General features: G+C 58.4%; 1 protein-coding gene across 5 annotated transcripts in view; it reads left to right on the forward strand.

The window, feature by feature from the left end:
• Positions 1-14,512, forward strand: part of ITSN1 (intersectin 1) — a 176,565-nt gene that overhangs the window by 123,091 nt on the left and 38,962 nt on the right. For 4 of the 5 annotated variants that reach the window (XM_036017209.1, XM_028503923.2, XM_028503920.2 and 1 more), the window contains 6 exons: positions 1,679-1,884; positions 2,555-2,637; positions 6,244-6,410; positions 9,388-9,433; positions 11,391-11,512; positions 12,782-12,899. In XM_036017209.1, the coding sequence (XP_035873102.1) occupies positions 1,679-1,884; positions 2,555-2,637; positions 6,244-6,410; positions 9,388-9,433; positions 11,391-11,512; positions 12,782-12,899 (742 nt within the window). The remainder of the gene's footprint in view (positions 1-1,678; positions 1,885-2,554; positions 2,638-6,243; positions 6,411-9,387; positions 9,434-11,390; positions 11,513-12,781; positions 12,900-14,512) is intronic. The other variant, XM_036017208.1, reaches the window with a different exon arrangement.

A 14,512-nucleotide genomic window follows, 5' to 3' on the forward strand; every position in this document is an offset into this window, starting at 1 on the left:
AGTGAGGCCTAGCGAGATTAAATAGTTACCATGGTCACACAGTTCGTAGGTGACAGACCTGGGATTTAAACCGAGTCCCAGCTCTGCCTGCCTGACCCCCGCTGGGTTATCCAGGCACATCATGTAGAAAGACGGACAGGGCGAGCCTAGGCGGGACTCACTGGGGGGCGAGGTTCCGCAGTCGCGCCGAGGGTGCAGGTGAAATGCTGCCAGGGGAGCACTGGGAGTGGCTGAGCTGGGGGAGCCCTGGCGGGGTGGGGTGGGGTGGCTGTTGAGGCTCCCCCGAGTGTGAGGGAGGAGAGTGGGGGTGAGGAATCGGCGCTCCTGGGGGCGCTGGAAGTTCAGAGAAACCGTCTCGGCTCCGAGGGCCTGAAGGAGCCCAGCTGACGTGGAAACAGGGTTATTAAGGAGGCGAGCACCATACAGAGCGGGATGTGGGCGTTACCCACGTGGGTGCTGGAACGAGCTGGCCTGTCCCGAGTTCTCCGTGTGTCTCAGGCGCAATCGTAAGTGTCGGTGTGCAGGTATCTTGGAAGGCCAGTACAGACCGGCTCTGAGTGAGCCGTCTCCGGGCCTTCTCCCATCCCACCCATTTATGCAGTGTGCTGCTGAAAACCCGCCTGCTCCTTTTAGAGCGGTTCTGTGTGACCGTCTTTAAAAAGGCAGTAAATGCCTCGCCCTGCCTTTCCAGCCTCATCCCTCATACACCCCTCCGTGAACTAGGCTGCACCCCGCCCCCCCCCCCCCCCCCCACCGACGGCGCTCCTCCCCACGGGCCCTTTGCGCGGGCCCTGCCCTCGGCCTGCAGGCCCTTCCTCCGGAGCCCTGGCCCTCAGATCCTCCCTCTCCTCCGAGGCCCAGCCGCCCCTTCATCTCCCCGCACCTCTGTGCGAAGCCAGGCTCCCTCCGGCTGTCTCCTCCGCCCTGCACCCCCCCCCCCCCCCCAGTAGCTGGAACCTCTCTCATGAATTTCCTCTGCCAGGTGGTGTTTATAGTTGCGTGCTTCCCCTCTTCCCCATTAACCGTGACTTCTTTGCTAATGGTGTCGTACCGTCCCCTTTCGTAGTGCTTGGCGGCTAGTAAAGAGTTTTATCCCGAGTTATTTGGGGCAGCCGGAGTTGGCATTTCGTTCGTGTGTGTACCCCCATGCTGTCTGGCACGTGGTTGTCCCCACGCCAGGGGCTGCGGCGGCCTCGGGCTGAGCAGGCAGACGCGTGCTCCCCCGAGCGGGACGTAGAGCAGGCAGCGCTGTGCCCTGTGTCTCTCCCACCGCTCCTCGTCCTTCGGGCTGTCACGACATTTCTCCTCCAGCGTGAACCTCCAGCTGAACGTCCACGTCAGGCTGGAAATGGGGGTGGGGTGCCCCGGGCAATGTGAGAGTTCGAATAGAACCTTTAAAATATAAAAGGCACACAGCCGCGTGCAGCCGAGCCAGGGGGGCCTGGTTCATTGAACCAGAGAGTTCTAGGTGGCCGCACAGTGGCCTTGTGAGCGGCTGGCAGGTCTTGACACCGCTTCTGCAGGAAGCCGTTCCTGAGCAGCTGTGGCGTCCGCAGCCCTCGGGGGTGTGCGCCCTTGGGGGCTCGCGGGAGTGGAGGCGCCAGCGTGCACACGCACGTGGCCTGAACCACCGCCTACCACGCCGTAACGAGCGCTCCTCTCTGTCGTCCCACACAAGGGCGAGAAGGTGGAGGGGCTCCAGGCGCAGGCCCTGTACCCCTGGAGAGCCAAGAAAGACAACCACTTGAATTTCAACAAGAACGACGTCATCACCGTCCTGGAACAGCAAGACATGTGGTGGTTTGGAGAAGTTCAAGGTCAGAAGGGGTGGTTCCCCAAGTCCTACGTGAAGCTCATCTCAGGGCCCGTGAGGAAATCGACAAGGTACTTCTGTGTTCATCTGCTTCTCTTACGTGGGAACAGTGGTGGACATTAGATTACTGTTTGCACGGTTCCGACTCAGACGGGGGTTGCAGGGTTCTTGTGTCTTCCGGGTCTTCGAACTGCGGCATCAGGGCGCATGTGAACAGGGGTGCAGCCCCTCACAAGTCTGTGCTCGCTTGTCCTCCCTGGTGGATGCCTGTAGATCTTGTTTTTCATTAATCCTGCAAGAGGGGGTCCTCTGAGACTCGGGACATTCTGGTGCCGTGGTGGGCAGCTATGCCCGTCTCCTTAGGCTCAGCCCCCACCGGTGCCCCGGACGTGCGTGAATACTCGGGCCCGGAGCCTATGGGGAAGCGGTTGGGAGAGAGAATTATCTTTTCCGTTAGGAGCCTTATCCCGGGAAACCTTAACAAGATTGTGGTCTAACCATTCCAGTCAAATAAACTGGGAGCTTTAAGAGGAGAAAGATAGCACAGATACTGCCCAAGCCGCTCGGTCTTGCTTGGACGTGCGGGGCGTGCTCCGGGCCCTCGCCGTGTGTCTCAGCTGTAGAGTATTCGGAGTTTTAAACGTTAAGCAGTTGTAAAAAAAAAAAAAGGAAAAGTCAATATCATTTGTACTGTGTTCTTTGAAGATGAACATTAAAACCCTTTCCCCTCCCCTCTTTCAGCATGGATTCCGGCTCTTCCGAAAGCCCTGCCAGTCTGAAGAGGGTGGCTTCCCCAGCAGGCAAGCCGGCCGCCTCGGGAGAAGGTGAGATCCGGACGCAAATTGTGTTCTTTAAAGGGGTCACCAAAGTCACGTGGTACAGAGTGTTTGACCCGAGATTGGGTGTCACTGGAAAAGGGACTGCATTGGTTTGTGTTCAGTGCAGTAAACTCCACAGTAAAATGGAAATGCAGCTCTTCACAGAGTTGAAGGACTTATGGAAACTTTCAAAATAGTGTCAGACATATTGGTCATAAAGCCTGAGTTTCCTAATTCTAGGTGGTATGAGCCCTGACTTTGGAAAGAGTCCCATCAGAGACGCTGAGGATCCAGTTTTCTGAGCATCTCGGTGGCCGACTTGTAGACACGGCCGTCCCTTGACGGACACAGGTCAGGATTTTGTCCTGAAACGGTAACTTGCAGCCCAGCCGAGCTGTCGAAGGAACCCAGCGGCATCTGCACTGCCCCGGTGAGGCAGAAGTTTGGTGTCTGGGTTCCGTGGAGACAGCCACACCGGACAAGTTAGGCCCCAAAACCCCATCTTGAGTGTTTATCGTACAAATCACTGGTTGCCCTGCTTCCTGGACTTGGCTTCACGACATGGCCCTAAGGACCGTGCACGCCAGCACATGGCACGTGGCACGGGCTTGTGAGTGAGCCAGACGGCCATTTGTCAGGCTCCGCTGGCAGAAACCTCGCGTCTCCTCTCCGTTCAGACCGCCGTGAGTGTGGCGGCCATCGGAGCGTGCTGCCCGCGCCAGGCCGGCTGCCGAGTCCTGGGCTGACCATGTTTGCTCCGGCCGGTGTCTGCCCAGTCGCGCAGCGACTCTCCCCGGGCCCGGCGTGACGGGGTGAAGACAGACCGTCGTGGGGAGTCTGTGAGCCATTGCGAGGTCGCCGTGGTCCTCGGAAACCCTGCCTTATGAAAACAGTTGTTTCCATGGAGATGGCAAGGATTGGGTTTAATGATATCTCAGACTCACAGTAACAGAGTGACTTTTTCAAGAGGAGTGGTAGATGTAAAATTTTTAAAAACGTGTAGGCATCACTGTAAAACCTTTCCATCACTAAACAAATCCAGCATTTCACGGCATCCATTTCTGCCTGTTACCACCACAACAGTCTTAGCCTAGTTCTCTTTATATATTCTTACCACCCTAGTGATTTTTTGTGTCCACCGTTAGGAGAACAAAGCAAAAGCTCTTTTAAACGGCACACGCAGCCAGCACCACGCAAGGCCCCTGAGGGCTGCCCGCCCCGGTCCGGTGTGTTCTGTCGGTGACGTCTCACCTCCTCTCCGGGAAAGCGGGCACGATAACCCCCTCTCGGTTAGAACTGTTACAGTCGTTACACGGTCGTTACAAGGACTGTGAAATCATACGTATACAGTTTGTAGGAGAAAGGTCAGTGGATGGCTGCCACTTGATCCCCTCCTCGCTTCACTCCAGGGTCCCTGCTGGAGCCGCCCCGGCAGCGGTGCGGGCGGAGGGCCTGGCTCGGAGACTCGTGCGGAGGCCTCGACGCCCGGGGCCTCGACAGCCGGGTCACAGATGGATGAACCACGTGCACGAGTCACGTTGGGCAGTAGAGGAGAGCGGAATTTTAATCTCGGTCGGCATTTGTTGCATCCACTTTGAAGTGACTGACATGTTAGAAATTCTAGGGATGATTGCTGGCGTCTGCAGGGGCTGGGAGGTCATTGGCATCGGAGAGTCTAAGAAAAGCTATTTACAGACATTAACGAGCTGCCTGTTAATACTGCAGTAAACATAATCAAAGTTAAAGTAAACCATAAACCAGGTTACTTACATTGTCAGTTGGGTAGCTCTTAAAATACCGGCTTAGGAACAGCCGGGGCCCTGGCTTAGATGTGTCTCACGGGGAGAGTCTCAGTGGTGGCAGCCACGATGTGGCAGTGCGTCCCCCGCAGACACCAGTGGGCGCGGCTGGACGAGGGAGTGCCAGTCCTTCTGGTCTCCTCGGGATCTCACACCAGCCGCACCGCCAAGGCCAGCCGGAGTTCCTGCTTCTGAAGTTTCTCAAGCATTTGGAAAGTTACTTCAAAATTTGGATCCATTTTTGAGAAAGTGACTTTGGAGTGCAGCAGTCGCCGGGGAAGGCGCTGATCGCCCAGGACACTGTGTCAGGCCACCGCCACACAGGAGCTGAGGGAGAAGTCACCCAGCACGGTGGGCGGGGGGGGGGGGGGCGGGCGGAACATCGGGCAATTGGAAGAGGACCGGCAGTGGGAGAAGAGCGTCCTTGTCCCCACCGCCAGGCTCGGAGTCCTTGCGCGGGAGGCCTCTTCTGCAGGTTTAGCCGTGCAGGTGTGCATTACCAGCATGGGGGGCTGGAGACGGGGCATCCTCTGTCCTTCCAGGCACACCTGGGTCCCCGTGTCTACCACGGGGCCCGGGCGGCCTGCGGGTCAGCACTGCTGAGGTCCAAGTGGCCCGGTGGCGTGCTGTCCCCCGTGTGGAGCTGCCCCGTGAGCACACGCAGCAGGGCCCTGGCCCTCGCGTCCCCTCCAGCCCCCGAGAGTGCCACCGCGCAGGCTCCGGGGGCCGTGGGGCTGCCCCACGCCACACTGCGGCCCGTCGGCCAGCACCGGGCTCCGCTGCTGAGGGCCAGTGGCAGACGTGTGAGCGAGAAACATACAGCGCCCATCATAAAAACCAACTTTGGGGGTAAAGGGTGGTGTTTTATTGCTTTTTAAAAAATATACAAAGGCTTAGGATAAAGTGGAAGAAAAGTATAAAAAGACTCCCTTCCTCCTGTACCTAGCGTACAGTGGTCTTTCTGAGAGTGTGACGGGGTTTCTGAATCTCAGTGAGATCAGCTGATTATAGTCCAAAAGACTCTCCTTTGGAAGGTCCACCCTCCATGCTCAAGACAATGAAGGACATTAGCGCTCATTCTTCAGACCAAGTTACGTGAGTAGTCCAGTGTGCGGAACCGGTCTACCTGCCCAGCCTGGTCGGAAAGGCCTGCTTGTTTCCGGGGGTCGGCCGCGCACACTGTCCCCGTCGGCCCGTTCTTCCTGTCTGGGCCCCGGCGTGCGGGACAGACGCCCCTTTAACACAGCGATGCCTGTCCTCACTTCGGGCTTGAACAGCTTCCTACCGTCTGTGGGGGCAGCGCAGCAGGACAGAGGCTTCATGCAGGCCCTTGAATGATGAGAAATGTGTCCTATTTAATTTGCATAAAGGGTGTGCTGCTGTATCTAAACGTTTTTGAAAACTGTGAGCTGGCACCCTCACAAGTGAAATGCAGAGAAGTGAGTGCACCCCAGCAGCCTGGGGGGGGGGGTCGCCCAGCACAGCAGAGTCCCCAGTAGCTCTGAGTTACAAGGCAGCGTCACCATCATTTCCACTTCAGAAAGAAGCCGCAATGTTGAATTGTAGGTCACTGCTGGTACTTGGCGTCGGCAGATACGCGCTGGGAGGGCTGTCCCTGTCCTCGGTCACTGAGGGTGTCCGTGCAGCGGGGAGCTCGGAGCCCAGGGGTCCTGGCCCTCTGTCGTCCGCGGCCAGGCTTCTCCTGAAGGGCTCCACCCGCCCTTCCTCATTCATCGACTTTCTTTTGCAAAGCTGTCTGGGGTCTCTGTAAACAATCCAGCTCTCTCCGTGTCTCCATGTTTCTCCCCACCAGAATTTATTGCCATGTACACTTACGAGAGCTCTGAGCAAGGCGATTTGACCTTTCAGCAAGGGGATGTGATTCTGGTCACCAAGAAAGATGGTGACTGGTGGACAGGAACGGTGGGCGACAAGTCCGGAGTCTTCCCTTCCAACTATGTGAGGCTTAAGGATGCAGAGGTAAACCGCCTTTAACTGTCTCCTCTCCCTCCCTTCCTGTGTGGTCGTGCTCTTCGCAGGGAGGCTCCGGTGTCTGATGGCGGCGGGGGGCGGGGGGCGCTTGGCCGGGTTCTGCTGAGTTCTAGAATGTGGCGGCCAGCACAGCATGGCCCAGACCTTTGAACTTGTTGGGTGCTGCAGGCTGCGCCTGGGCTGCCCCCCCAAGCCGAAGAGCCCCCTGGGCTGGCAGAGGCTGCGTGTGGCCAGGCTGCGCGGCGGCAGCGGCTGAGATGCTGACGCCCAGGGCTCCTCTCCCTTCCTGCTCGGAGCTGGCTGGGGGCTGGGGGTCAGCGCCCCTGACCCTGAGGATGCTGCACGGGCACAGAGCCGGGCTCCTGGCACGGACACGTAGCGGTGTCCAGCCCGAGTGAGCCGTCTTGCGATGCTGCCCCAGGCGGTTGGCAGAGTGGAGGGTTTCTAAAGTCATGTGTCCATCTGCCTGGTGGAGAGACGTGAGGTCCAGGAGAAGGGCCCGCTTTTGGCCGGGCCTGAGTGTTTCCGCTGATGAGGGCCTGCGTTTGTTGTGAGTGCTGTTAATGACCCTTACACATCGGAAGTGGCCCCCTTGCTGTTAAATGGGGCTCTGAAAGCTCAGCTCCGTGCACCGAGCTCCTGGGATAGTGCACGTTCAATGGGACTGCGGGCCTGGCTTGCCTCACGGTGGCCAGTGTCATGTCAGTGTGAGGGTTTAAGGGGTGTCTGTGTCGTCATGGGACAGCTTTGCACGTGGGTAAAACCAGCAGGGACTGACAGTCAGCCCACAGTCGGCTCGCCTTCCCCGCACACCTCCTGGGCACAGGGAGAGCAGACGGCCAAGCACCCAGATAGCCACCTCCCTGGGGGCTGGTGGGGGGTGGGGGGGGGCAGCGGGTGGACAGAGCTCTCCCTCCTTGGCGTGCCCGGGCTCCTCGGCAGCGAGGCCTCCGCACCCCCCTGCAGGGGTATCAGCTCCCGGGATAGTTTCATTTGGCTTGGCTTGTTTTCTTAGGGGGTGTCCGTGCTATTATTTTGGTTTTTCATTTTCCTTCGCTGTGGTCTTGAGAACAGCTTGCTGAAACTCCCCGGACGACGTGCAGGAGTCCGGTTCCCGGGGAGAGTCTGCGGAGGCCGGGGGGAGGGCACCTCCCCTGCAGGACCGGCCAGCGGGCCCAGCCGGAGTCCCGCAGATGCTGATGGTTCAGGGGTGGGGGGGCGCTCGGAACTGAACTCCACCTCTGTGACCCTGGCCCACAACTCCGACAGGGACTTCGCCTTTCAGATCAGCTAAAGCACTAAAGCCACTACTTACATTTTAATAAATTATAGTTTTTTATTAAAAAGAATCTGAAGTCAGTAAAATAAATACACTATGATATTTTTTAAAGATAATCTGAGTTGTAAGGTGCTTCCTAAATTGTCAGCCACCGAAGAGCTAGCAGTGCAAAGATTTGGGACATTTAGCTGCTTGGTTTTATAATGAAAAAATCTAAAAAGTCAGCACATTCATCCCACTTGAGCATAGAACTCCGTGCGTGCAGAAAATATCTTGGAAAGGTGAAAACCAGGAGCGGCCTCAGATTCCAGAGCTGCCCCGGGCCGGCGAGGCTGCACATCCTGGCCCCGCCTCCCTGTCCGCGCAGGGCGGGGCTTTGGGCCTGGCAGCCTTCCTCTGCTCTCCTGAGCTGTGCCAGGGCCGAGCCTGCCCCCCCCACCCCCCACCCCCACCCCCGCCCTGGGAGTGCACCAGAGCTACCGAAACTCCAGCACCAGTGCCGGGGCGTTGCCAGCTGCTTTGTTCCCCTCACGGGGTATCCGGGGCGGGTTACAAGCCTGTCCTGGGAAGGTACCCGGTCATTCGGAATCTCGTCTCACCGGTATTCCTTCATTTTGGCGTGCAGCCTATAGGGGAGATGGTATGTGTAACCCCACTAATTCAGAAACCATCATGAGAGGGAAAGTGTCACCTCAACCCTTCCCCGGTGAATGGTGACCCCATTTCAGTGGCCAGAATAAAGGGACTAAGATCCGTTGTGTTCTGTGGCAGGCACATTAGATGCTTTTATTCTTACAGCAGCTCTCATCGAGTCTATTCAGGCGTCTGTCTTCATCAGAACACTCCATTCACAGTGAAACGGGGGCGGAGGGGTGGAGATTCGGGGCAAAGCGCTCTGTAACAGCCCAGCCCAGCCCAGCCCAGCCCGCCTCTGTGCTGACCCGAGGTCCCTGCTGGCTTTCTCGGCGGCTGGTCTGAAGTTGCAGGGGCGCCCGTGAGGGAGGTCAGCCCACCGTGGGGCACCGGATAGCTGGGGAAGGGTGTCCTGCTTTTGCGGAGTGTGCGCCCAGCACTGATGGAGGAAGTGGGTGACCGTGTGGTGCACGGTTTGGTGGTGGGACACGTGGCCGAGTGGCGGCCTCTGAATAAAGGGGACAGTGGGGTTGGGGAGGGGCATTTGAGTTGGCACCGTAGTTTTGTGTTTAAGAAAACTCTAAAGGAAATTATTAGGAAAATAGTAGTATTTTCCTGTGCTACACGCAGGCATTGGGCTCATGGGTGTCTGTGCTTTTCCTGAGTGGACACTCCCGACGCCCCGCTTGAGCAGACGGCACGGTGCGTCCAGTGCGGAGCGGCGGTCTCCCCAGCGGGGCACCGTCCGACTGGGCCCGGGGACAGGACGTGCCCGTGCGGCACGCCGTCGGCGCCTGAGCCCTCGGGATCCTCCCAGGCCGCCCGCTCTGCTACTTTCTCTCAGGAAGGAGAGCAGGAGCTGCATGAGTCCTTACCCCGTCCCGGTTTCCCGGTCCATGGCTCCCCGTCGGGAGGTGCAGGGGGGGCTGCCGTGCTGCCCGAGAGGAGAGGGCGGGGTTCGGGGGCTCAGTGGGTGCGTGTCTCCACTGACCGTTGAAACTGCATGACTGAAACTCTTCATTGTGCCAATGAGACCTTCTGCTCTGTTTTAAGGGCTCTGGAACTGCTGGGAAAACAGGGAGTTTAGGAAAAAAACCTGGTAAGTCACAAACCCCGATGCTTCTTTTTCAATGCTTTGGGTGTGATTGACAGCTGCTTCTAGTTTGTGTTTATTAGGGCCAGGAGCCTTAAAAAAAAAAAAGACAGAGGAATCTTCTCTAAGAGTGGCTGGAGTCGGTCCTCTCCTTAGAGTCTATCAATGGTGTGTACACAACACGTAGGCATGTTATGACCCGTGCCTGTGGCTCCACACGTGGGGGCGGGGACATCCTCAGACTGCAAGCTCTCGCGGGTCACGAAGCGGGACTTCCAGCCGGACGGCGGGACGGCGGAGGGGTGGGGGTCAGCTGCGGTTTGGCCATCGTCTGGTCGGGCTCGGGAAGCCCTTGTGCCTTCCTGGCGCACGCCCCGTCCCCGGCCGTGCCCGGCGGGGGGCAGAAAAGCAGCGAGTGTTGTTGGAGTGTGGGTCCCGTGAAGTCAGAGGCCACTGGGTGGTGTCCCTCAGGCACACGCTGAAGGTACAAAATTAGAGTCATCTGGTCATCCCTCCGAATTTAAAGTGCTCCATTAGTAGAGGCGTGAGAGAGAGAAGGAAGAGGCAGCTGTGAAATCACAGTGTTCATGCAGCCCGTCTCCCCCACCTAGGTCGTTTGAGGGAGTCACAGGTTGGAAGAGGCACCGCTGGGCCAGGAGGGGGTCTGTGCGGGGCCCCGCCCCACGCGGCCTCACCTGGCGAGGGAAGGTGGGGTTTCAGGGTGTCTCGGGGTTTTTGTCAGACTCGGACGCCGCCTGGGAGTGGGGCTGCTTTGCCCCTGCAGAGAAGGAGGGAATACTGTTCCAGGATGGGGCCTTTTTACCGCTGTTTAAAAATCCTCACCCAAGGACATGGGTTTTTTTAATTGACTTGAGAGGGAGAGAGAGAAATTTATGTGAGGGAGAAACATCGGTCAGCTGCCTCCTATGTATGCTCCCTGACTGGGGATCGAACCCACACCCTTTTGGTGCATGGGACAAAGCTCCACCCAGCTGAGCCACCCAGCCTGCGCTCACCCCTTTCCCTCCTTCCCTCCCTCTCCCTCTCCTCCTTCCCTCCTTCCTGCCCGCATCAGGGTGCGGAGGGAGTGGAGAGAAACAGAGCGGTGTGCCCCGTGTTGCCCGCAGAAGCTGAGAAAGCAGCCACGCGCTGCACCAGGGTCCCCCAGAGAAGACGCGGTCTTGGCGCGCCCGGCCTGTGCCGGCAGACGTGGCTCCTCAGAGCCTGGTCTGCGGTCCCGCGGGCGTGCTTCTCGTGCCCTTTGTAACAGCCGGGAAGAGCACAGAACTGTTGGCGTTTTTTTCTGTGCTGAATTGTTTTTGCATAAAATTCCCACCTTAACTTCGGGTCCCTCCTCCTTTAACCGAAAATGAAAAGCAGTTAACTTCCACGGGCATGATTCCTGCCTGCTACTCGGGAATCGCCCTCAAAACGTGAGCCCCACAGTCAGAGACTGGCTTCGTGGGCGGGGTGAGTCTAAGTCAGCCGCAACATAGGGGAGCCAGCGCCTCGCTCCCCGTGGTTTCTGAAGAAACAGTTTCTGTTTCTCCCGTCTTCCTTTACTCACTTAACCGTCCGTGAGTCGACCGGTGAGTCGACCGTGGGGCAGGCAGAGGGTGGTGGGGGTGAATGGGGTCCAGCCCTTGGCCTGGGTGCTCCTGGCAGTGGGGGAGGGGCCAGGACAGAAGGTGCAGCATTTGGGTTGGGAGGGGCAGCCCGTGGAGGGAAGGGGGCGGGTTCTGAAAGAGGATGAGGGGTACCCAGAGCAGGCTGAGGCTGAGATTGCTGCATGTGCGGTGTCGGCCGTGGACAGTGGGGCGACCGTGTGAGCCTTCCTCGTGCAGAAAACGAGCCCCGAGGGTCGGCTTTGGTGGTGTGAACCCGGGAGTGGCCGGCTGTGTCTTCTTAGGGTGTGCTTCCCCGACTCGAGCAGTGCAGCATGACGCCTGACCTTGTTTTCCAGAGATCGCCCAGGTCATTGCCTCCTACACGGCCACCGGGCCCGAGCAGCTCACCCTGGCCCCCGGGCAGCTGATTCTGATCCGGAAAAAGAACCCAGGTGGATGGTGGGAAGGAGAGCTGCAGGTGAGCAAGTGTCTTCTGTTGTTTGAGAGTCTCGGCCCGGGTTTGGATGTGTGGAGTCACAAAGGGCCGCTGTTCCACCGTGAAGTAATCCTGCATTGGATGGGAAGAGACTGGCAGCCAGGTGCGGAAGCTCGAGAGCTAAGGGCTCTTCTGAAGATGTGTCCAAAGCCATTGGGTCCCTGAGTCGGGCAGCGAGTGTGGGGACAGTGAGCATTCGTGATGAGGGACACGCGAGGAGGGTCGTCCTTTAGGGCTCCCCGTCCGGGGTGGTGTGAGGCCCAGCAGCAGGGTCCTGCGTGTCCAGAGCCACATCCGGGCCTCTCGGGCTTCGGTTGCCGGGTGAGCTCGTGCATGCGTGTGCACTGCTATGGCCCCTGTTTTGGGTGCAGTGCAGAGGGGCAGGCACAGCGGCCCTCCCAGTCCACACTGCTCGCTTCGTCTCAGAGAGCAGGGTCACGATCGCGGGTCTCGGCTCACCACCCTACCCAGAAGCCCCTCTGGGCCGTGCACGCCCCCTTTCCCTCGGCACTGGCGTGTGAGTGCCCGGTAACCGGGTCTCGTGTGGAGTTAGACCCAAGCGCAGGCGAAGGAATGCCTGTGGCCACCATGGAGGCCTGATGGTTTTTGCAAACAGTGTCAAGTTTAGGCTCCTTGTGTTCTATGCGTAGTGCGTGTACGTGTCTCGTGTCCGCAGTTGTCTGTCATCCAAAGAAGGGTGCGATGTGAGTGTGGATCTTGGCTTGCCACTGCCAGCCTGTGACCTTGAGACTGTCACTTCACTTCCCGAGCCTCGCCTCCTTCGGGAGATGGGCGTGGTCATGCTTTATGCTCCTGGACTCGTGCAGATGAATGCGTGTGGGGTGCTTGCACAGGCCTGGCTCATAAAAGGCACTCAGTACATGCTAGTGCCGTTATTATTATTATTATTCCTGGAATCCACTATAACGTTGGCATTAGCCACAGTCTGACGTTACCTGACACCGACGGCTAAGACGCGAGCGGCGGTCCACCCTGTACACGCCGCTTTGTGCTCCGAACTGTCGTCCAGACCGTGCACGGTTCGGGCCCTGCCGGCCGGCGACCACTGGGATCTGAATTTCGCGGCAGGGCTTCCAGCCCGCACTGCGGCCATCCGTAGCGTCCGCCGACGGTGTCCCTTGCCCTCCGGGCTGCGCAGGCCTTGTGTGAGCGCCCTGTCACAAAGCGAGCTGCACCGTGAGGGGGTCGGGACCTTCTACACACTTGGATGCCGTTATTTTCTCTCACCAGGCACGTGGGAAAAAGCGCCAGATAGGCTGGTTCCCTGCGAATTACGTAAAACTCTTAAGCCCTGGAACAAGCAAAATCACTCCAACCGAGCCGCCTAAGCCCGCGGTGTTCCCGGCAGGTGAGTGGCTTGCCGTCCCCGCGTGCAAACGGTCCGCCTGTCGTGTTGGTCCCTCACCCGTCCTCCCTGTGACGTCACTCGGGCCGTCGTTCACGGCAGCTGCGGGGGGCCTCTTGTGCCCGGCGGGCGTGCTGGGGATGTGTTTTCACAGGGACGAGCGTCCCGGCGGCCTCGCCGCACGGGGACATCAGGGCCCTCGTGGGAACTGTCTTCCTGACGGAGTCGCGAATGCGGTGGCATCAAAGCCAGGTTTCCCTCCTGACTCCCTTCCAGCTGTTTGCATTTGGATTTGGGCCAGGGGGTGAGGGGGCAAAGAGGGACTCCTAAAACCAAGTGGCGGGGTCTGCATGAGTCAGGAGGTTGAGGGGGAGGCCCCCGGGGGTCTGCTGGTTGCAGTGTGCTCCGCCCGAAGTAACCCCCCTGTGGCATCTCCTGTGAATGCGGGGGCTCTGCTCGCTGGGCGGGGTGCTGCTCTCACTGCCCCGAAGGACCTGAGGGGGCGGCGGCCCGGCAGCCCGTGGCCGGCTGCGTTCTGATCGGAGAGACCGAATCAGAGGCCTCGGTCACGTTGAGATGGGGGGTGGGGGGAGCAGAATGCGGCCTCAGGCCTTTCACCCACCGATTCCAGGGTGGCATTTGGGGAAAGTGCAGAAGTTCTGTTCCGGCGCCTGTGGTTCAGTGTGTATGCCACGCGTCCCCAGAGAAATAAGATTAAACCGTGGTGGCCTCTGCAAGAAGTGGGGGATCGGCAAACCCCGGGACTGCCGCCCGGCCCCCGCTGGGCCCCTGGAGCCGTGGCTCTGTGTGGGTGGAGGGGGTGGCGCCCGCTGGGCCCCTGCTCCTTCAGGGAGGCCTGGCCGTGCCCCCCTCGTCGGGTTGGGTGACACCCACAGCAGTAATTTGCTGAGGCGATTGAAGCTGGAAAATTTGAAACCCCTAAGCCTACGTACAAGCGGGTTATGGAAGGTTAGTGGAGGCACAGCCTGACTCTGCAGCCTCATGTGAAGCGTAGAAATGGCAGGAATTTCTGTAGGAAATGAGACAAGAAAACTTGGTCTTGAACGTGGGGATTTCTTTCTCTAAGATGAAATTTTGAGGCATATGTATAAAGCAGAGTAAAACACTTGGTTTACTTTTCACTAAGATTCAGCATTTTTGGAGGTCAAATGATCATTACCTTTCACCTCAAAAAAAAAAAAAAGACCCCCGCCCCACAGCTGTCCGGGCAGCTGGCCAGCCCTCCGAGTCAGCACGTTCGAGGGACCCACTGCTCTCAAATAGAAGCAGCTCCAGGAAGGCCTTCGGCTCTCACTGTGAGTGAGTTTTCTGCTGACAAGCAAACATGAAAAGAGGAAGATATTATAAAAACTAAAGACTTGGTGTGAAATTATGCCGATGTCTTGGTTTTGAATCCTTCGTCTTTTTCTTTTTTCTTTTTTTGAAATATTTTGTGTATTTATTTTTAGAGAGGGGAAGGAGGGAGAAAGAGAGAGAGAGAAACATCCATGTGTGGTTGCTGGGGGCCGTGGCCTGCAACCCAGGCATGTGCCCTGACTGGGAATCGAACCTGCGACACTTTGGTTCGCAGCCCACGCTCAATCCACTGAGCTACG

Source organism: Phyllostomus discolor, chromosome 2 (assembly GCF_004126475.2).
Source record: "Phyllostomus discolor isolate MPI-MPIP mPhyDis1 chromosome 2, mPhyDis1.pri.v3, whole genome shotgun sequence".
Classification (NCBI taxonomy): domain Eukaryota; kingdom Metazoa; phylum Chordata; class Mammalia; order Chiroptera; family Phyllostomidae; genus Phyllostomus; species Phyllostomus discolor.